Raw genomic sequence first — 22,079 nt, 5'->3', positions numbered from 1 at the left:
GGTCATGATCTCATGGTTTGTGAGATTGAGCACTCTCTCCCTCTCTCTCTGCTCCTTCCCTGTTCGCATGCATGTGTGTCTACGCACTCTTTCCCTCTCTCTCAAATAAAACAATTTATAATAAAACTCCACTTTTTAAAAATTTTAAATTCCAGTTAGTTAGCATACAGTGTAATATTAGTTTCAGGTGTACAATTTAGTGATTCAACAATTACATACAACACTCATTGCTCATCACAAGTATACTCTTTAATCCCCATCACCTATTTCACCCATCCGCCACCTTCCTTCCCTCTGTTGACCATCAGTTTATTCTCTGGAGTTAAATCTGTTCCTTGGTTTGTCCCCCTCTCTCTTTTTTCCCCTCTTCTCTTTTGTTTTGTTTCTTAAATTCCACATATGAGTTAAATCAATATCACTCATCACCAGGGAAATACAAATCAAAACTACAATGAGATATTACCTCGTACATGTCAGAATGGCTAAAATCAACAACACAAAATAGATTTCAGTGAGGATACAGAGGAAGTAGAACCCTCTTTTTCTAAAATTTTTTTTAATGTTTATTTTTGAGAGAGAGAGAGAGAGAGAGAGAAACAGTGCGAAAGGGGAAGAGGCAGAGAGAGGGAGACACAGAATCTAAAGTAGGCTCCAGGCTCCAAGCTGTCAGCACAGAGCCCGATGTTAGGCTCGAACCCACAAAGCATGAGATCATGACCTGAGCTGAAGTCAGATGTTTAACCAACTGAGCCACCCAGGCACCCCAGAAAGGAGAACCCTCTTACACTGTTGGTGGGAATGCAAACTGGTGCAGGCACTCTGGCAAACAGTATGGAGATTCCTCAAAAAGCTAAAAATCGATCTACACTATGATCTAGCAATTGCATTACTAGCTATTTATCCAAAGAATACAAAAATACTAATTCAAAGGGATATATGCACCCCAATGCTTATAGCAGCATTATCTACAATAGCCAAATTATGGAAAGAGTCCATTGACTGTGAATGGATAAAGAAGATCTATATATATATATATATATATATATATATATATATACACACACACACATACAATGGAATATTAGCCATAAAAAAAATGAAATCTTGCCATTTGCAATGACATGGTTGGAACTAGAGTGTTATGCTAAGTGAAATAAGTCAGAGAAAGACAAAACCATACTTATTTTGGTACTATCCTTAATTCTTTTGATTTTATAATATGTATATACATATATATGTATATGTATATATATGAAGAGCTTTGAAAGCTATGAAGTGATATAAACATGCCACTTAATATTCTTTATTATATTTAATTTTAATTTGTATTAACTGAGTAGGTCTGTAGGATAAGTCTATTACTAAGTTACATGTATTAGATCAATATTTAGTGTTTTTTCTTATAGTGCAGGGAGCTATATGATTGAGGAGTTCATTTACTGCTTGAAAATCATAAATATAGTTCAATTGATCTTTCTGGTTAAGATTATAATATATTTTAAACTGTTTTGATAACTGATGCTGAAACTGATAAAAATTGCTCAACTGTTAGTGATAAGAAGCACAGTTATAGTTATTCAAATGTATGTATAAAATTGGGATTCATTTCTAGTTTCTCTAAATATATATGTATGATAATATCACATGATTTAGATTCAACTGTCGAATTTCAGATTTGTTTTAGTAATTTAGTTGATAGTAAATATGTCATGAAAAAAATTACAAATTATCAAAGATGCAGAAGATATGTTGTAAATCAGATGCATGAAATCCTAGAAAAAGGATTTAGAAGGGGGTAGAGTTTGTCCTAATTACAAAACTATCAGTTTCTGATTTTTTGACTAATAAGTGACAGTATTAGGGGCATAAAATATTTAACTATTGTGACTAAAAGAAGTATAATTATTTCTAACAGAGTGAATGGCAGATGTGGAGCTATTCTTGCTGATGAAATGGGTTTAGGGAAAACATTGCAATGTATTTCACTCATCTGGACTCTACAGTGTCAGGGACCCTATGGAGGCAAGCCAATAATAAAGAAGACACTTATTGTCACACCTGGGAGCTTGGTGAATAATTGGAGGAAAGAATTTCAAAAATGGCTAGGAAGTGAAAGGATCAAGATATTTCCTGTTGATCAGGTAAGAGATTTTCAACACAGTTTAGCCTTGGTCATTTTCTAAATCTCTGTGCTTTTTTTTCCTTCTTTTTCTTTTGTTTAAAAAAATTTTTTTAATATTTATTTATTTTTGAGAGAGAGAGAGACAGAGACAGAGACAGAGACAGTGTGAGTGGGCGAGGGGCAGAGAGAGAGGGAGACACAGAATCTGAAGCAGGCTCCAGGCTCTGAGCTGTCAGCACAGAGCCTGATGCAGGGCTCAAACCCACGGACCATGAGATTATGACCTGAGCCAAAGTCGGACGCTTAACTCACTGAGCCACCCAGGTACCCCCTTAATTTTTTTTGTTTTAAATGTTTATTTACTTTTGGGAGAAAGAGACAGTGTGAGCTGGTGAGGGGCACAAAGAGGGAACACAGAATCTGAAGCAGGCTCTAGGCTCTGAGCTGTCAGCACAGATCCTAACCTGGGGCTTGAACCCACTAACTGTGAGATCATGACCTGAGCTTAAGTCGGACGCTTAACCAGCTGAGCCACCCAGGTGCCCCATTATATCTCTGTGCTTTTCAAATCAGCACTGAAGTTTTCACTGTCTATATGGCAGTTTTTCAAGTGTATTGTAACTCTGCAACTCCTTTGCAGAAAAATGGAATCTTGGCTTACAATTTGATTTTGAGTGCACATATTCTAATTAATGTCTGTCAGGAATATGCTGCTTGAATTTGATTTTACAGTTTTAGCCCATGATTTGTTAAAAACTGTCTTTTTTTTTTTTTTTTTAGGACCACAAAGTAGAAGAATTCATCAAATCTCCATTTTATTCTGTTCTTATCATCAGTTATGAAATGTTACTTCGTTCCTTGGATCAAATTAAGAATGTTAAATTTGATCTTCTAATCTGTGATGAAGGGCATCGTTTGAAGAATAGTGCCATTAAGACAACTACAGCCCTCATTAGCCTTTCTTGTGAGAAAAGAATAATTCTAACTGGTCAGTATTTACTTTGGGGAAGACTTGATGGAATTTTTGCCTACTTATCATAAAGGATTTGTAATATGCTTGGCATCCAAAGAATTGGTGGTGCTGGATGGAATTCATACTAATAAACCTATGGTAATTAAGTCTTGGTAGGATTCTGAATTTTCAAATCCCTATGTAATTTTCCGCCACTTAGATTTTGGAGTTTTTGAAGAATAAACGATGCTATCATGATAAAGAATGTAGGAGATAGGTCTGCATTGCCTCTTCATGGTTCCTAAGTCTGCTATTTATAGCTGTGCAACTTTGGGCAAGTTATTTAACTTCTCTGTGCCTCAGTTTCCTTATCTGTGAAATAAGGAATAAATAATACCATCTACTTTGTAGAGTTATTGTAAAGGTCAAAGGAGTTAATTCATGTAAAGTTATTTAAAGACTACCTGACACATGGTAAATGCCTAATGCCTAAGTATCCATTGTTTATATATGTATATGCTGCATGCATAATTTATTGCTGGCCAAACTTGCTGGCCCAGACTGTCTGGAAGGGGGGGTGGCCCATATGTAAATACAGGAATCTTTTTCTACTCATTCCTTTTTAGCCTAGACTAGAATCAGGCCTGAATAGCTCAATGTAGCTTTCCTCCCACACCTTACTTTGGCCTTGTGTGGCCCTTCCAATTTCTGGAGAATTATCCTTGTTTGAATGAGAGCCTCCACTCTCCTCTGCATCTTGGTCAATGATTGACTCATAGAGGTAAGTGAAAAATGCCAGAGCCCTTGCCTTAGGGTAATTTCAGGACTGGCTTTATAGCACAATTTATGCTCTAAGGATTGCTATAATTTATCTCAAGCAAGGAGGCCATCCTTGCTTAGTTTCTTCCCCTCCTATTCTCTGATTCTATTATTCTCTTTCTCCTCAGAGCACTCCCTCCATACATGTTGTACAGCCAAATCCCTGTCTTGGGCTCTGCTCCTGGAGAACCCAGTCAAAAGACATAAATCCTTTCCTGCAGCTATCGTTGGCAAAAGGGATCTGACTATCATGAATGGCTTGGATTAGTTAGCCAGGGTTGGATGTCTGGAAGTCAACCACAAGGATCCTTATACCTTTGTTTCCCTTCTTACTTGCTTGCTTTTCTCATTCTGCCTATCTTAAAAAAAAATTGTTTTTGATTAAGTAAGCTCTGCCCCCAACATGGGGCTCAAACTCATGACCCCGAGATCAAGAGTTAAATGCTCTACCGACTGAGCCAGCCAGGTGCCCTTGATTCTGCCTTTTTTAGTCATTGTCATGGATATTTATTTAAGGGCTTAACAAAATGCATACCAACATAAATATCATATTCTATTATGTATCTCAAAGTTTAGAACTAGCTAGATGTGTTATATAACTAATAAGCATTGATCCTTCGGGTTGACCCATTTAATTTTGAGGGGTATGATCATTAAATTCCCTGGCATTGTAAAATTCATGTTATCTATGTTAATGAATAAGTGCATTTTTATATGCCTCTTACATATATTTTTGGACAACCTTTTCTAGTCTTGTTATTTGAATGTCATCTGAAATTATACTGTAGGACTTTGCTGATTTACATGGGGTTTTTTGTTTGTTTGTTTTTTGAGAGAGAGAGTGAGGGAGAGATCCCGCACGCGAGCATGGGTGGGGAAGGGGCCGAGAGAGGGAGACACAATCTGAAAGCAGTCTCCAGGCTCTGAGCTGTCAGCGCAGAGCCCGATGCGAGTCTCGAACTCATGAACCATGAGATCATGATCTGAGCTGAAGTCGATGCCTAACCAACTGAGCTACACCCAGGCACCCCTGCATGTTTTTTTGATATAATTATTGAAACATGCTAATGTTTCTTTGAAAATTAGTTAGCCAAAAGTTTTTGAGTATGTAATTTATGCAGGGTATATTTGTGTTAACCTTTAAGATTAGTGAAGATCTCAATTTGATCTGAAAACTTTGAAAGGTAATAATTATAGGTGTCATTCACTGAGTATTTACTAAATGTCAGGCACTGTGCTACAATGTGCATACAGTGTCTCTACTTTTTGTTGTAATACCACTGGGAAATTGTTAACTTCCCAGTTTTATAAGTGAAAGAATGCTGAATTTAACTTAAAGAGCTCAAGAATCTTGTCCAGAGTCACACTATTATAATATTAAGAATCACTAACAGTTATGGAACATTTATTGTGCTTTAGGCACTGTTCTTAGTATATGGATTAACTAATTTGATCCTGACAATCCTAGGAGCTGCTATAATTATCCCCATTTTCTAGAAGTAAACTGAGGTATGTAACTTGCTTAGGGTCCCTCAGAGAGTAAATCATGCAGGTGGGATTTGATCCCAGGCGAGTCAGACTGCAGAGCCTGGACATAGCCACTATGTTGAAGTTAAATCCAGAGTTAAAAATTTATATGGTTCTTAATATTTTTTGTTCACTTGGAGTTGGCTGCTCTTTCTCATCTCTAAAGCCTTTAGTTTAGGTTTGTTAGGGAAGAGAGTACAAATTTCTACAAATAACCTGTGACTGTAAAACACAAACTTGACCTTTCATCACTTTTGTTTCTCTTAGGTACTCCAGTTCAGAATGATCTTCAAGAATTTTTTGCATTAATTGATTTTGTAAATCCAGGAATATTAGGCTCTTTGTCATCTTATAGAAAAATATATGAAGAACCCATCATTTTATCGAGACAACCTTCTGCTTCTGAGGTATAATTTATGTTAATAAATAGGTTTAAAAAAAAAAAAAGACTATGTTCAGGAAAGTCATCCACAACTTGGGCAATATTTTAATTCAGGAAAAATTAAATTAGTGAATTCCTTATTTTTCCATAATCCTTCAACTCTTCCTGCATTATTTTAGAGAATAATATCACATTAAAAAATTATAAATAGGCACTTCACAAAGAATTGTAATTGACAGTAAACATATAAAAATATTCATTTTTACTGATATTGACAAAAGTAAACTAAAGTAACCATAAAAAACTTCAAAAAAATGTTTTATTTATGGAGGTGCCTGGGTGGCTCAGTTGATTAAGTGACCAACTTTGCCTCAGGTCGTGATCTGTCAGTTTGTGGATTTGTGCCCCACCTTGGGCTCTGTGCCAACAGCTCAGAGCCTGGAACCTGCTTTGGATTCTGTGCTTCCCTCACCCTCTGCTCCTCTCCCACTCATGCTCTGTCTCTCTGTCTCAAAAATAAAGAAAACATTAAAACATTTTTAAAAAATGTTTTATTTACTTATCTTTTAAATGTTTATTTATTTATTTATTTATTTATTTATTTATTTATTTATTTTTAATTTTTTTCAACATTTATTTATTTTTGGGACAGAGAGAGACAGAGCATGAACGGGGGAGGGGCAGAGAGAGAGAGGGAGACACAGAATCGGAAACAGGCTCCAGGCTCTGAGCCATCAGCCCAGAGCCTGACGCGGGGCTCGAACTCCCTGACCGCGAGATCGTGACCTGGCTGAAGTCGGACGCTTAACCGACTGCGCCACCCAGGCGCCCCTAAATGTTTATTTTTGAGAGAGAGAGAGAGTGCACATGCACACACAAGTGGGGGAGGGGCAAAGAGAGGTGGGGTTGGGGGATCCGAAACAGGTTCCATGCTGACAGCAGAGAGCCTGATGTGGGGCTTCAACTCTGATCCAACTCGGATCATGACCTGAGCTGAAAGTCATACACTTAATTGACTGAACTACCCAGGCGCCCCAGGATGTTTTATTTATTTTTGAGAGTGCAAAAGTGGGGGAAGGGCAGAGAGAGGGATCCGAAGCAGGCTTTGCGCCAACAGCAGTGAGCCCGATGTGAGGCTTGAATTCATGAACTCATGAGATCATGACCTGAGCCGAAGTTGGATGCTCAACTGACTGAGCCGCCCAGGTGCCTCACTCTTCTGTTGGTGTTTTAGTTGGTTCGATTTACATAGTAATAGCAAGTATAGATGAGAGTACTGTTGTCTATTGGTTGGAATGTAAATTGGTATACAATTGGAGAATAGTTTGGTATTATGTATCAAAAGCTTTAAAATTGTGCATATTTTGTGGTGCGGCAATACCACTTTTAGGAATTTATTATAAAGAAATAATCATACATGTGCTTAGAGATTTAGCTGTAAGGGTAGAAAATTCTGAAACTAAAGGAAACAAACTAATTGGAAACAGACATTTCTAAAGGTAGGAAAATGGTTAAAGCAGAGTCTGCATGTTGTTTACACAATGTATTTCATTGAATCTAAAATAATACCAATTGTAAGGTGCATCGTTAGTTTATGAACCACTAAGGAAAACATGCTAATAAATATAGTTTAAGAAGTCATTGATGGTGGCTCAGTCGGTTAAGTTCCGATTTTGGCTCAGGTCATGATCTCACAGTTTGAGCCCTGCATCGGGCTCTCTGCTGTCAGCACAGAGCCCACTTAGGATCCTCTGTCTCCATCTCTCTCTGCCCCTTCCCCACTCTCTCTCTTCCTTTCTCTCAAAAGAAGTATTAAAAACAAATTTAAAAAAGCATCCTATATGAGAGAAGTTAAAGTATAAAAAAATACGTCTCAGAATTAATAAAATGATAATTAGTAAATATTTATTGAACATTTCCCATGAACCAGGAATGATACACAATAATAGCTTATGAATATATTTATTAGCATGGAAAATGTTAATCATATATTATTTAAAAATAAAATCACATTCATTTATTTACCCAACACCTACATGTTAAACATCTAAAGTGGGCCAAATGTAGTGTTAAATACTAGGGAATACAGTGAAAAGCCAAACTGAATGGCGCCTTGTTCCCATGAAGCTTCAACTATAAAGATCCTGTTTTTGTTACAAATAAAAGTAAAATGTTAAATACACTTATATGTTAATATAAAGGAAAAAGACTTGGAAGATATACATAAAAGTGTTGACAGTAGTGGTTGTTTCTGATTGATTAAACTTGGTTTCAGTTTTAGTTTTGCATAACTATTTTCTGACTTTTCAGTGAACCTATTTCTTTTGTAATAAAAATTGAAAATAGTTTTAAAATGTGAGGGGAATTTTTTATGATTTATATAGAAATGAATATATACATATGGGATATTATTTTAAGCTTCACTGTGAAGTTATGTATGCTCAAAAAAGAATTTAAGCTTATATTTCAATCATACTGTGTTTTGACTTAAAAAAGTACGGTGGTAAAAACTTTGACACAAACAAAAAGAAGCAAACAAATTGGAAGCAAACATTTCTAATGAACAATGTTGTAATGATTTTGAAAGCATTAGCTGTGCTTTGTGCCAGTAATTTCTTGTAGGTTTAATTTTAGGGTCAATAACTTGTCAAAATATTTGCCTCCAAGAATTTGCTGAGTTAGTTCTTTGTTGATGATTTTAAGACTATGTACCATGACAGTCTTCACATAAAAGCTTACTTTTAGAATAATTTAATTTGTAGATTGTTGATTGCTGATGGCTCTCAACGGTGCTAATAGCCAAACAAAGATTAGGAGACTGGCTTAATTTAGTTAAATGGTTATGCTGAACATTTAAATAGATGATGGGTCACTGGGTGGCTCAGTTGGTTAAGCCTGACTTGGGCTCAGGTCATGATCTTTTTTGGGTTCAAGCCCTGCATCGGGCTCTGTGCTGACAGCTCAGAGCCTGGAGTCTGCTTCCCATTCCGTGTCTCCCTCCCTCTCTCTCTCTCTGCCCCTCCCCTGCTTGTGCTCTGTCTCTCTCTTTCAAAAATAAATAAATAAACATTTAAAATTAAAAAAAAAATGAACAAAGAGAATATGATTGGTTTTTCTATCCCAAACTCAAACTGAATTTATTCTGTTAGAAAAAAAATCTGAAGGGATGTAATTAGTAAATGGTTTATTGATATAAAATGTTTAATGTTCCTGTTAATTGCAATAATTCTTTGTTTATAATACTTTTAAGTCTGCGATTTTTCCGTAGGAAGAAAAGGAGTTAGGAGAGAAAAGAGCAGCTGAACTTACTTGCCTCACTGGACTCTTTATCCTTAGAAGAACCCAAGAAGTCATAAATAAGTATCTTCCACCTAAAATAGAGAATGTAGTCTTTTGCCGACCAGGAGCACTACAGATTGAGCTTTATCGAAAGCTGTTGAATTCTCAGGCTGTCAGATTCTGCCTTCAAGGGTTGTTAGGAAATAGTCCTCATCTAATATGTATAGGAGCTCTCAAAAAGCTGTGCAATCACCCCTGCCTTTTGTTCAACTCTATAAAGGTAAGTAGTATCTGAGACTGTGTCAGAGATGTGAGCTAAGGGTTCAGTGTCATGTGAGTCTAAGAGGGCAAATTGGGCCAACCCCAGGGGTTGCATTTGTGGGTTTTCGAGAAGCTCTCTAGCCTCTCCTATATGTTTCATCTGTACAGCTTATCTAGCTTCTATTTGTTCAGAACATGTCCATACATATAGGACTGAACAAGGGGTGAAATGGATGTGAGGCACTGCCTTCTAGAGTTTGCCCCATGCCCTTTGGTATCTTGTCTAACTAATACTTTGCTGTGGTCCTCCTTCCTATTTTATATATATGTAGCCAATCAGTTTTGTTTGGTGCAAACAAATAGAAAATTTATCATTGAAAATAATTTAATTTTTTCCCATTATAAAAGTAATATATGATACATATTGTATGAAATTTATAAAACTCAGAAAACCAGAAGAAAAATAAAGTCATATGATTAGACTGTGAATTGGTGTAACTGAAAGATAGTTGGCAATGTGTACCAAAGCTTTAAAACTGTATGTATTTTGTGGCCTAGCAATACTTTTAGGAATTTATTATAAAGAAATAAAGCTCTCTAGCCAGAAAAAAAACCCATATTTCGATAGTAATAATCTTAGCCAAAACTTATTAAGCATATAAATGTACCCAACACTAAATGTTTTTCTAGCATTATTTTGTTTATTCTTTACAAAATTGTGGAATAAGTATTGTTATTACCGTCCCCACTTTTTTTTTTTTGTGAGGAAACAGGGACTCAAAGATACGTATATATAATCTAGTTCTAGAGAAACTTAATTTTAATGATGTTATGCTTATTATTTTAAAATCTACTTTTTTTCCACTAAATAAATTGAGAGCATTTTCCCAATTAGATACCTTCTCCAAGTATGATTTTTAATGACTATATAGTTGAACTAACCATTTTGATATTTAATAAACCTAAGGCAGTTTAGAGTATAGTGAGAGTTTTCTGTTTTGGAGTTAGAACTGGGTATCAGTTCCTATTCTACCGCTTACCAGTTCTTTAAGGGCAAATTTTTATTAAAAATTAAAAAAAATTTTTTTTTATTTTTCATGAGCTGGGGAGGGGAAGAGAGGGAGACAGAGAATCTGAAGCAGGCTTTGTGCTGTCAGTGCAAAGCTGGATGTGGGCCTCAAAGCCATGAACTGTGAGATCATGACCTGAGCCGAAGTCAGATGCTTAACTGACTGAGCCACCCAGGTGCCCCTTTAAGGGCAAATTTAACCATGGTCAAGTTCCATCTGCGGGCCTTTATTTTTCTTATTTCCAAAGAAGAGACAATAATAACTTCCTATGAACATACTATTTCATCAAGTTCCTGTGGCAACTTGATGAAATAGCATGGAAACAACCTAGCAGAATGCCTGACCATAGAAATTACACAATAACTATGAAAACTCTATTATCCCCAGCTCATTCTTAACACTGTTTTAGAACAGTTTTTATTCTTTTATTTTTTTCTTTAAACAGTAAAATCATAATTTACAAACAAAACGAAAGAAAACCCATGGATGCTGCATCACGCTTGAGGTCATTAGTTATATACTTGGAAAATGGAGTGTTCTACCAGAATTCTTCAAGTTTATCCTTCAATGAGTTATATTTACATAGTTTATCATAGGAGAAGTCAGCTTTCTGTAACTCTGCAGTAAGCAGGATTATAACAATTTATTAATCAACTTTTTAAGAAACAGATTTTATATACAGTGATAAAAATTAAACCCTTTGGGCATGATGCCCAGCAAAAATAGAAGCCAAAAATTCTTCCTTAAAAGGTAGACTTTATCATAGCCCAGAATGCACCAGTTAACTAGTAATAGGCACAGGATACCACAAGCTTCAAAGAGGGTGCATAACTTACAATCTGAGTCTTGTTTGGTAAAGCCTTTCCTCTAACATCATAGCAAATGAGGATCAATAGAAAGTGGCTGAAATGAGCCTTCCACATGTATAAACAACCTTTAAGCAGAGTTTTTTTTATAAAGGTATTCCTGTTGAAACTAGGTTTTTTTCCCAAGTTCAGTCAAGGTGATGGGTTTCTTTTCAGGAAATGTGAATGGAATATAACCAAAAGAAGTGTAACTGATAACCAAAGGCTACATAGAGTCAGAAGAGTGAATGCCATGATTGGCTGATATGAGAAGTCTAACTGGTAAACTCCCCTGTGATGGAGGTGATTTATCAGGCTGTCACAGAATGAAGATATCTATTAGTTGATTCTTAATTAGGGGTATTATGCATTATAATCTGGAAAGCTTTTAAAACTCCATTTGTCCAGACCTCAACACCTATGGACTGATTCAGAAACTCTGAGAGTAGAACCCAAGTATGAGGATTTGGAAAAAGCGACTCCCCAAGTGATTCTGATTACATGTTCCTGGCTAAGAACTTGTGCCATAAGATCACCATTTCCCTTGTATTTTTATTTAATATTCACCAGACAACTTTATGCTAATGATTTGGCTTCCCTTGTGGTTTCATGTGACAGAATGTATAGGCCACTTGGTTTAAATAGGCAAGTCTCCTTTGAAGGTCAATAAATTTATATTCTGACTTTGTTTCTTAATTTGATTAGTATGGCTCATTTGCCTAGAGCTTAAACTTACTTAGTTTCTGAACGTGAAAAGCTGTGGACTAGATCCTGGGTCTGTGGTCTTTTGATGACCTCTCCAAGGTATAGGCATCTTAGCAGACCTAAGCTGAAGCAGCCAGCAACCATCTCTTTCCCCTTGTATATTCCAGTGATATTAGTATCTTAGGTTTCCAGGTACTTTTAATCAAGCAACTTTACCCAACTATTATTATATTTTGGAAATAAGCCAAATGTACTTTGTGCCTAGCATCTTACAGTACAGGATTCACTGCCTTTAAGTGTTTCTGGAATTATTAAAGAGGGAATACAACACCCATGAAAACATAGGGAAATATAATAAAGTATATAGTTAACTTCTCAATTAAGTAAGGTCAAAGCTGAACTGTATTTTGTAACCATAAAGGTTAAGACTCAGTGCCCCCTTTGCCACCCAAAAAAGAGCTATAAATAATCAAATGGAATTTACATTGGGTCCCTAAGTATCTATAGGATTGGGATAATTGGACAGAAAAATGAGGAAGCATTCCAGGCAGGTGGAGTAGACTGAACAAAGTTTTAAAAACAGTGATAAATCTGGTAAATGTGGAACAAAGTGAGGAGACCAGCCAGTCTCAGAAATTTAACCTAAAAAGTGCTGTAGTTATTAATAAGTATATTTTTAGTTAAGTATTCACATGTCATCTAGGCACTTTTGGAAAAAGAATTTCAAAGGTGCTGATAATCACTTTGGACTAAAAGTATTCTAAAAACCATTGGTAATGTAAACAAAAATATAAGTAAGAATAAATTTCTGTTAACTTATGGCAGAATTATTCCTTCTTGTGGAAGAAATAGCTACGAGAAATTGCTCATAAGAGTGAGTAAACTCTTATGCTTGATTCTGAGTATAACCTGGGAGGTGCTGTGTGAAGCCCACAAATCAGGAAAGAGAAGTAATAGCAGAGGGAAGGAAAGAAGAGAAGAAAGGATGTATCAGTGATGAGAGATCTTAGGGTTTTGGAGAGAACAGTTGTATCACTGTACTGTAGTTTCCTCTCTTATTTCTCTGCTGTCCCTCCTCCCCTTCCCAAGGAACATGTGGGCAGTGATGCTGCCCTTGTAGGGTGAAGATTGCTTGCACTAGGAGACTGCATCGAATGGCTCTGTAATGAACTCAGTAGGATGCATGTTACCTTTTTCAAAAATGATCACATCGTAACCTGTGAAGATTTACATAATAGTTAACTTGGTCTTTTCAGGTGGCTATTAATCTTCACTTCCCCCCCATAATTTTAGCATTTCTTTCCCTCCCAGTTAACAAAATAAACATGAGCCAGTTAACAAACATCCTTTTGAATAGGGAAAAGAATGTAGCTCAACGTGGGATGAAAATGAAGAAAGGAGTCTATATGAAGGCTTGGTAAATGTGTTCCCTGCTGATTACAACCCTCTCATGTTTACCGAGGAAGAGTCAGGAAAACTCCAAGTGCTGTTGAAGCTCTTAGCCGTTATCCGTGAACTTCGTCCCACTGAAAAGTAAGAGATCAATTTAATAAACTTGCTTGTAAGTGCTCGTGGAATTTTGGTTTAGACTATAGCCTTACTTCCTCTTCTCCCTCCTTCTTTGGGATCATGGTCTTTATTTAAGAAAAACTGTATCTAAAGGTAGATACATATGTTTACAAAAACCTGGAGACATCTTTTGATATCTAACACCTACTAATTTATTCCTCTTCCTTTATTTATTTTTGAGACAGGGAGAGACAGAGCATGAACAGGGGAGGGTCAGAGAGAGGGAGACACAGAATATGAAGCAGGCTCCAGGCTCTGAGCTGTCAGCACAGAGCCCGACGCAGGGCTAGAACTCACGGACCGCAAGATCATGACCTGAGCCGAAGTCGACCACCTAACTGACTGAGCCACCCAGGTGCCCCAACCTCATCACATATCAACATTGCCCTAAATTATATTTCTAAACTACAAATGCGAACATATCACTGTCTTCCGTGAAAGTCCTTCAAAGACTCCTAATTGTCTTCCAGGAATTTCTAAACTCTATGTAGCACATTGGGCAAGGCTCTTCATGACTGGCTAATGCCTCCTTTTCCAGCCTCATTTGCCACCACTTCTTCACACTTAACATGTGGTTCAGTCATACCAAACATCTACCAGACCTGCCATTTGCTCTGCTTCTCACCCTCTGCTTTTACATGTTACAAGCTCTCATGCCTCCGCTGCCTTCACTTCTCATTCATCTGACCAGCTTTTTCTCTTCATTAAGACTCAGCTCCATTGCTTTCTCCTCTTGGAAGCCCCCAGCCTCAGATTGAGTTAGATGTCCCTCTTCTGTACTCCCTTTGTGTCCTGTACCTACCTCTCCTGGAGCTCTTCTCACATCATATTAGTTCTCATTTTAGTTCTCTTATATATCAGTATTTATAATACAGGGACTGTGTCTTAATAATTATCTTTGTCTCAAACTGTGTTTGTGAATTAAGGCAAAAATACTTAGAAAAGATTGCAAAATAGTAATTACTTTTAATTGTCAAGGGATCTGGCATAACCTCTTTGGAGCATTTATAATATCATTTGACTTGTGCATATTTTTAGGTTTATTTTTCATAACAATGAAGGAATTAAAATAAGGAAACTTTCTATAAAGTATTTAATACAGTTTGATTAAAATGTTTTATAATATTTCATATGTACAAAAGAACATGTATAATATAGATGTGCAGATTGTGATCTAGTTCTTATGAGTATAAACTTTAACTCAGACTTAACTATTTGCTTTTTTTGTTGTTGTGTTACTGGATCCATTTTTTTTCTCTTCTCTGAGGAGGAAAGGATTGGTAGTTGTTATTGGACAAGGAATAGTGAATGAATTGTTTTAGAGGAAATGAGAAAAGAAAGATAGAAACTATGTATGGAAATTTATCCTTGAAATGCTGTAGGGGATTTTGTACGTCTTGTGGTGGGAAGAAAGGAATGATGAGGAAGGTAGAGTTGGGGGTAGAGTTGGGATAGGGTCATTTTGACTGCCTGAGGGTCTCTAAGAAAACTATACCCTACCTATTCTCTGAGAGAAGCAGCAGCACTTCTGCCAGTGGCATAGGCTGGTGTTCGGTTGCTTTCCATTATCTGAAAAGATTCTACTCCCCTCAGCCCCTACCTCGGCCTTTTTAAAATTGTGGTAAGGGGTGCCTGGGTGGCTCAGTTTGTTAAGCGTCCTACTCTTGATCTCAGCTCAGGTCATGATCTCATGGTTTCTGAGAGAGCCTGCTTGGGATTCTCTCTTTCCCTCTCCTCTCCTCTGCTCCTCCCCCGCTCACACTCATGTTCTCACTCTCGAAATAAATAAACATTTAAATAAATTGTGGTAAGGCTCGCCTGGGTGGCTTAGTCGGTTAAGTATCTGGCTTCAGCTCAGGTCATGATCTTCTGGTCCATGAGTTTGAGCCCCACGTTGGGCTCTGTGCTGTCATAACAGCTCAGAGCCTGGAGCCTGCTTCAGATTCTGTGTTTCCCTCTCTCTCTGCCCCTTCCCCACTCATGCTCTCTCTCTCTCAGAACATTAAAAAAATTTTTTTTAATAAAAAAATTGTGGTAAAATACACATAACATAAATTTGCCATCTTAACTATTTTTAAAATATTTTTTATGTTTGTTTATTTGTTTTGAGAGTGAGAGAGAGAGAGCACAAGCAGGGGAGGGACAGAGAGAGATAAAAGAGAGAGAGAGAGAGAGAGAATCCCAAGCAGGCACCATGCTGTCAGCGCAGAGCCCAACATGGGGCTTGATCCCATGACCTGAGCCAAAATCAAGAGTCAGATGTTTAACCCACTGAGCCACCCAAGCGCCCCTCATCTTAACTGTTTCTAAGTGTATTGTTCAGTAGTGGTAGGTTCATTCACATTATTGTGCAGCCAATCTCCAGAACTCTTTTCATCTTGCAAAACTGAGACTGTACCCAGTATATAACAACTCCCCAGGCTTGCCTCCCCCTTGGCTCCTGGGAACTACCCTTCTACTTTCTGTCTCTGTGAATTTGACTACTCTAGGTACCTCATAAAAGTGAAATCATATAGTATATTGTCTTTTTGTGACTTGCTTATTTTACTTAGCTGAATGTTCTCAAGCTTCGTCCGTGTTGTAGCATGTGTTAGAATTTCTTTTTAAGGCTGAATAATATTCCATTGTATGTATTTTCCACATTTGTTTATCCATTCATCTGTTGACGATCACTTAAGTAGCTTCCACCTTTTGGCTATTGTGAATAATGCTGCTATGAACATGGGTGTACGAATATTCCTTCAATACCCTGCCTTCAGTTCTTTTGGATATATACCCAGAAGTGAAATTGTTGGCTCATTTGGGAATTCTTTTAAAAATTTTTTGAGGAATCACCATACTGTTTGTCTTTTCTTTTTTAAAGTTTATTTATTTTGAGAGAGAGAGAGAAAGAGAGAGAGTATAAGCAGGGGAGAGGCAGAGAAAGAGGGAGACAGAGAATCCCAAGCAGGCTCTGCACTGTTAGCATGGAGCCCAGTGCGGGGCTCGAATTCACGAACTGTGAGATCATGACCTGAGCTGAGATCAAGAGTTGGAGGCTTAACCAACTGAGCCACCCAGGTGCCCCCACACTGCTTTTCATAACATCTACACCATTTTACATTCCCACCAACAGTGCACAAGATTTCTTTTTTTTTAAATTTTTTTTTTACACCCACTTTCTATTTTTTTAATTTTTTGAAGATTTAAACAGATTGTGTAATAATACATTTCAAACAATATGTTTAGTTTATCACAGAATTAAGGTGTAACACCAACAGGGCCCTTAGACTCACATTTCTTCTTCTTTTTTTTTTTTTTCAATATATGAAATTTATTGTCAAATTGGTTTGCAAACAACACCCAGTGCTCATCCCAAAAGGTGCCCTCCTCAATACCCATCACCCACCCTCCCCTCCCTCCCACCCCCCATCAACCCTCAGTTGTTCTCAGTTTTTAACAGTCTCCTATGCTTTGGCTCTCTCCCACTCTAACCTCTTTTTTTTTTTTTTCCTTCCCCTCCCCCATGGGTTTCTGTTAAGTTTCTCAGGATCCACATAAGAGTGAAACCATATGGTATCTGTCTTTCTCTGTATGGCTTATTTCACTTAGCATCACACTCTCCAGTTCCATCCACGTTGCTACAAAAGGCCATATTTCATTCTTTCTCATTGCCACATAGTATTCCATTGTGTATATAAACCACAATTTCTTTATCCATTCATCACTTGATGGACATTTAGGCTCTTTTTTTTTTTAATTTTTTAACATTTATTTATTTTTGAGACAGAGAGAGACAGAGCATGAATGGGGGAGGAGCAGAGACAGGGAGACACAGAATCCGAAACAGCCTCCAGACTCCGAGCTGTCAGCACAAAGCCTGACGCGGGGCTCGAACTCACGGACTGCCAGATCATGACCTGAGCCGAAGTCGGACGCTCAACTGACCAAGCCACCCAGGCGCCCCTAGATTTCTAATTTCTCCAACATTCTCACCAACAGTGTTATTTTCTGTTTTTTGATAATAGCCATGCTATTGGATGTGTAATGATATCTCATTGTGGTTTTGATTTGCATTTCCCTAATGATTAGTGATGTTGGGCACCTTTTCATATACTCGCTGGCCGTTTCTATGTTTTCACTGGAGAAATGTTTATTCAAGTCCTTTGCCATTTTCTAATTGGGTTGTTTTTTAGGTGTTGAGTGATGGCTTAATATATTTTTTTTTTTTAATAAAAAACTGAGTGTAGAGGCCAGGCTTTCCAAGGCTGGGCTGCCTGTGCACAAACCTTTAAAAAGTTGTAGTGTTTGGTTCCAGGAGTAGTATTACTGTCTTCACTGTGACTACTGTGTTACCATTGACTTGAACCAGATAGTTATATTTTAGGTCTTCTGGGAAGACATCTTCTAGCACATATGGTGTTTTTGAGTAGGTTAAGATGTGTTAGAACGGGGTGGAGGCATATCTGAGAACTCTTGTCCACCGGGTGACCCTTTTGTGGAATTTAAAAAAAAGAAACTTCAAAATTTGAAAACATTTATTTTCCCTCCTGGTTGTTGCATTCATGCACTAGGCTTCATGGCTTGGTGAGCAGACTTTATGCCACATTCCAGCCCCGGTGCTTCTCTTTGTTGGAGACTCTCCTGCTGGGTTCAGCTTGCATTGTACTATAGACCTGACGCCTTGCCTACACATTTCAGTTGCTTTAGGGGACAGTCTAGTGAACATAAAAATAATAGCCTGTTTCCAAGTGGTATGTACTTGTGTGTGGGGGGGAGCTGCTCGAGACCTCTAAAAGAGGCTTGTCTGAGAGTCCTAAGACAGTCACCTATCCCATCAATCTGCACCTAGCCTTGTAAGGATTTGTTGGGGGAAAATATTAAGCCAGAGGTTTTTTTCCTTCTAGTGAAGTTAGATCAGAAAAAACTATGTTTAGATAATATTATTCATCCCTATAAGGTTGCTAGGTGAACTGGGGGAGACCTCCAGGCCCTCCATCCAGCCTGTCCCAAAACATCACTGCAGTCTCTCAGTCTTGTCACAAGAAAAGAATTCAAGGACAGACCAGACAGAGTGGTTAAGTTGTGCTAGTGAAGAGTTTACTCAAGTGAGAGTACACTCTGGAGAGCAGGTGAACTCAAGGGAGAAGTTTGGGTCTCTCTCTTCTATTGACTGTTGTTAACTGAGGGGTGGGCTATTTATTGTTTGGGGAGAGGATTTCTTTGGGAGGAGGATTTTGCGTCTTTTCCCCCTTACTTGGTCAGGGTCTCTGACCTTCTTTGTTTTGGGCCTGTCTGGTTTGATCTGGCTTTTTGTGGCTTTGTTTGTGGAATACTGCTGGGACAGGTTGCTAACTTCCCTGGTAACTGGCCTTGACTCCCCCTTTGCTGGCTTCCAGGCATCCTGTTAAAGCCTAACTGCCTACTCTGACAATAATAGATGAGAAAGAGGAAGGAAAAATGATTGAAATAGTAGTATAGGGATTATGGTAGATTGCAAAAATGGTCTAAGTTCTTCTCCATGTATCCATGTTCCTTTGCTAGGTAATTGTGAGTGATTTCCCACTCTGACTCTGAGCTGAGCCACATGACTTGCATTGGACCATGCAGTGTTGGCAAATATGGCACAAAAAAGAGACTTGCGGGGCGCCTGGGTGGCGCAGTCGGTTAAGCGTCCGACTTCAGCCAGGTCACGATCTCGCGGTCCGTGAGTTTGAGCCCCGCGTCGGGCTCTGGGCTGATGGCTCAGAGCCTGGAGCCCGTTTCCGATTCTGTGTCTCCCTCTCTCTCTGCCCCTCCCCCGTTCATGCTCTGTCTCTCTCTGTCCCAAAAATGAATAAAAACGTTGAAAAAATTTAAAAAAAAAAAAAAAAGAGACTTGCAAAGATCTTGTGCATTGGGGCTTTTCCTCCCTTGGGTTCCTGGAACCCTTCTGTCACCGTGTGAATAAACCTTGGGTAGCCTGATGAGTAGGTCAGCTAGTCCCCAGTTTGACCTGGCAGCTGACTGCAGATGCTTGAGTTTGCCCAGCCACGACCAGCAGAGGAATCTTCTAGCTGAGCCCAGCCTAAATTGCCAATCTACTGTTAAAAAACAAAATTCAACCAAGTAAATTTGAAGATCTAATTGGCTTTATTAAACAATTCCTGAATCAGGCAGCATCCCATCTAGCAAGTAACTACAGAGGAGCTCTCCTGAGCTAAACTAACAAAAATGTTTTCAAGGCCGAGTGTTGGGGGGTGGGGAGAAAGGAATTTATTAGCAAGGAATGCATTGTTTAAGCAGGGTTGCCCTCCTAAGGGGAGCTGAAGGGGTCTATCAGTACATTTCCTGGTATTGATCAGGAAATTCCATGTTGACTGGTTAAAGGTTACATTCCTTGGGGACTGAAATTGCAATTAGGTTAGTTACCAAGTCTTGTTTACTGACTTGGGGTCTTGACCTAAGTGATGCCATTTTGGGTCTGTGGTTTTCTTTTTCTTTTTCTTCTTCTTTTTTTTTTTTTAACGTTTATTTATTTTTGAGACAGAGAGAGACAGAGCATCAATGGGGGAGGGTCAGAGAGAGGGAGACACAGAATCTGAGCTGTCAGCACAGAGCCGACGTGGGGCTTGAACTCACGGACCGCGAGATCATGACCTGAGCCGAAGTCGGCGGCTTAACCGACTGAGCCACCCAGGTGCCCCTGTGGTTTTCTTTTTAATACTACAGTTTGTAAGCTAAGTAGAAAATAAATGGTTGTTGTTTTAAGCCACTGAATTTTGGGATGGTTTGTTATGTAACAAAAAGTAACTGGTACAAGAAACACAAATATATTGTTGGATTATCTTTCCCTTCTTAGCATAGATATTTAAAATTATAACTGTTAAAATTTGCTTTATTGTTTTTAGATTTCCAGTGTTAATAATGTAAATATATAGGAAAGATTCTTTACCTTATTTTTATTTTTTGCTTTAGCTATTGTAAAAAATACTGTTTTTACTTTTTATATTATTTTATTGTTTTAAAATTTTTATTTTTCAAGGTGTTAAAAAGCTCATTGTAAAGCAACAGCCCCCATTTCCTCTCTGCCTTTGCATCCTGTTTCTCAGTGCAATCCCCAGCTCCCCTAGTGTATTGCCAGATCATGTGCTGTCACTGCTATCTTGTTATATCCACATTTTCATCTCCAGAATTTCTCTCTGGATTTATTTATTTATTTATATTATTATTATTATTAAAAATCTTTTAAAATATTTATTTAATTTTGAGAGAGACAGAGTGTGAGCAGGGGAGGGGAAGAGAGAGACAGAGACAGAGAATCTGAAGCAGGCTCCAGGCTCTGAGCTGTCAGCACAGAGCCCGACGTGAGGCTTGAACCCACAAACCGTGAGATCATGACCTGAGCTGAAGTCGGACTCATAACTGACTGAGCCACCCAGGTACCCCTGATGTTTCTTATTTGAGGATATTAATTATGTTCTTAAAATTGTTTCCTGTTTCCTCCATTGCTCTGTTTCATACAGGTTTCTTTTTTTTGTTGTTTATTCATTTTAGTTTCTATTTTTCATGATGGAACCTTACCTCAAATAGTTGGTGATCCATTCATATTTATGATTGATGTAGTAAAACGTTAATTGAACACTCCATGTGCCCGGGTAGGGCTGGTAGACTGGTGGACCTCATTGGGTAATTAGACAGTGAGCTGGCTTTTTTATTTGGGGCCTCCTTATCTGTGGACCTTTTCTTCAGGGTCATTTAAATCATTCCAGAGGTGAATCTTCCAATACTATCTTTTTGAGGTGGGATGTGAGAAGAAGGCCTGGCTACTGGTGTTCTGGGAGTTGGCAGTAAAAGGGAACTGGGATCGTACGTCCAGTATACAGACTTTCATTTTGATTTCTCACTATAACCTTGCCTTCTAGAGTCCCTTGGTCTCAGTTTTCTTTGCGTTACTTCCTCCAAAATAGAAACATTCTAGCTGAGAAAGAATAGTCATGGGAATAGAGTTTGGATTCTGTTTACCAGTGCTCTTATAATAGCTGCAGTCTAAACACCTTCCTTCTGAAGTATGTTAAGATTCCCTGATGTGAATAAATTTGTGCTTGTTTCTTATTAGAATCTACCTCCTTGGGCACTTAGGTTTTACAGTGTACTCCTCAGCAGGTCACCATTCCATTATTCTCTGTTTTCACACATAACTATCTCCTTGCTTTATCAAAGGTAGAGTTATTTCTGTTTCTTGTTCTGATGTTTTTAGGGTGGCTTCAGAGAGGTGAAGAAAGCAGAAAGCAGTATCTTAATACTGGACATCTCTTAGATATTGATTTAAAAATTGAATTTAAGGGATGCCTGGGTGACTCAGTTGGTTAAGTGTCCGACTTTGGCTCAGGTCATGATCTCACAATTCATGAGTTTGAGCCCTGTGTTGGGCTCTGTGCTGACAGCTTGGAACCTGGAGCCTGCTTTGGATTCTGTGTGTCCCTTTCTCTCTGCCCTCCCCTGCTTTCACTCTGTCTCTGTCTCTGTTTCTCTCTCTCTCAAAAATAAACATAAAAAAACCTAAAAATTGAATTTTAAGGAGAACCTG

The 22,079-nt window shown here is 38.1% G+C and overlaps 1 protein-coding gene across 8 annotated transcripts in view; it reads left to right on the top strand.

Annotated features, from left to right (window-relative positions):
• The window catches only part of LOC125156101 (DNA repair and recombination protein RAD54B), a 96,417-nt gene that overhangs the window by 65,939 nt on the left and 8,399 nt on the right, over positions 1 to 22,079 (top strand). For all 8 annotated transcript variants that reach the window (XM_047841801.1, XM_047841798.1, XM_047841804.1 and 5 more), the window contains 5 exons: positions 1,916 to 2,141; positions 2,903 to 3,110; positions 5,688 to 5,827; positions 9,071 to 9,361; positions 13,320 to 13,495. In XM_047841801.1, coding sequence (XP_047697757.1) covers positions 1,916 to 2,141; positions 2,903 to 3,110; positions 5,688 to 5,827; positions 9,071 to 9,361; positions 13,320 to 13,495 — 1,041 coding nt within the window. The remainder of the gene's footprint in view (positions 1 to 1,915; positions 2,142 to 2,902; positions 3,111 to 5,687; positions 5,828 to 9,070; positions 9,362 to 13,319; positions 13,496 to 22,079) is intronic.

This window comes from Prionailurus viverrinus, chromosome F2 (genome assembly GCF_022837055.1).
Source record: "Prionailurus viverrinus isolate Anna chromosome F2, UM_Priviv_1.0, whole genome shotgun sequence".
Classification (NCBI taxonomy): Eukaryota; Metazoa; Chordata; class Mammalia; order Carnivora; family Felidae; genus Prionailurus; species Prionailurus viverrinus.
This window is presented reverse-complemented; position numbering and strand designations above follow the sequence as displayed.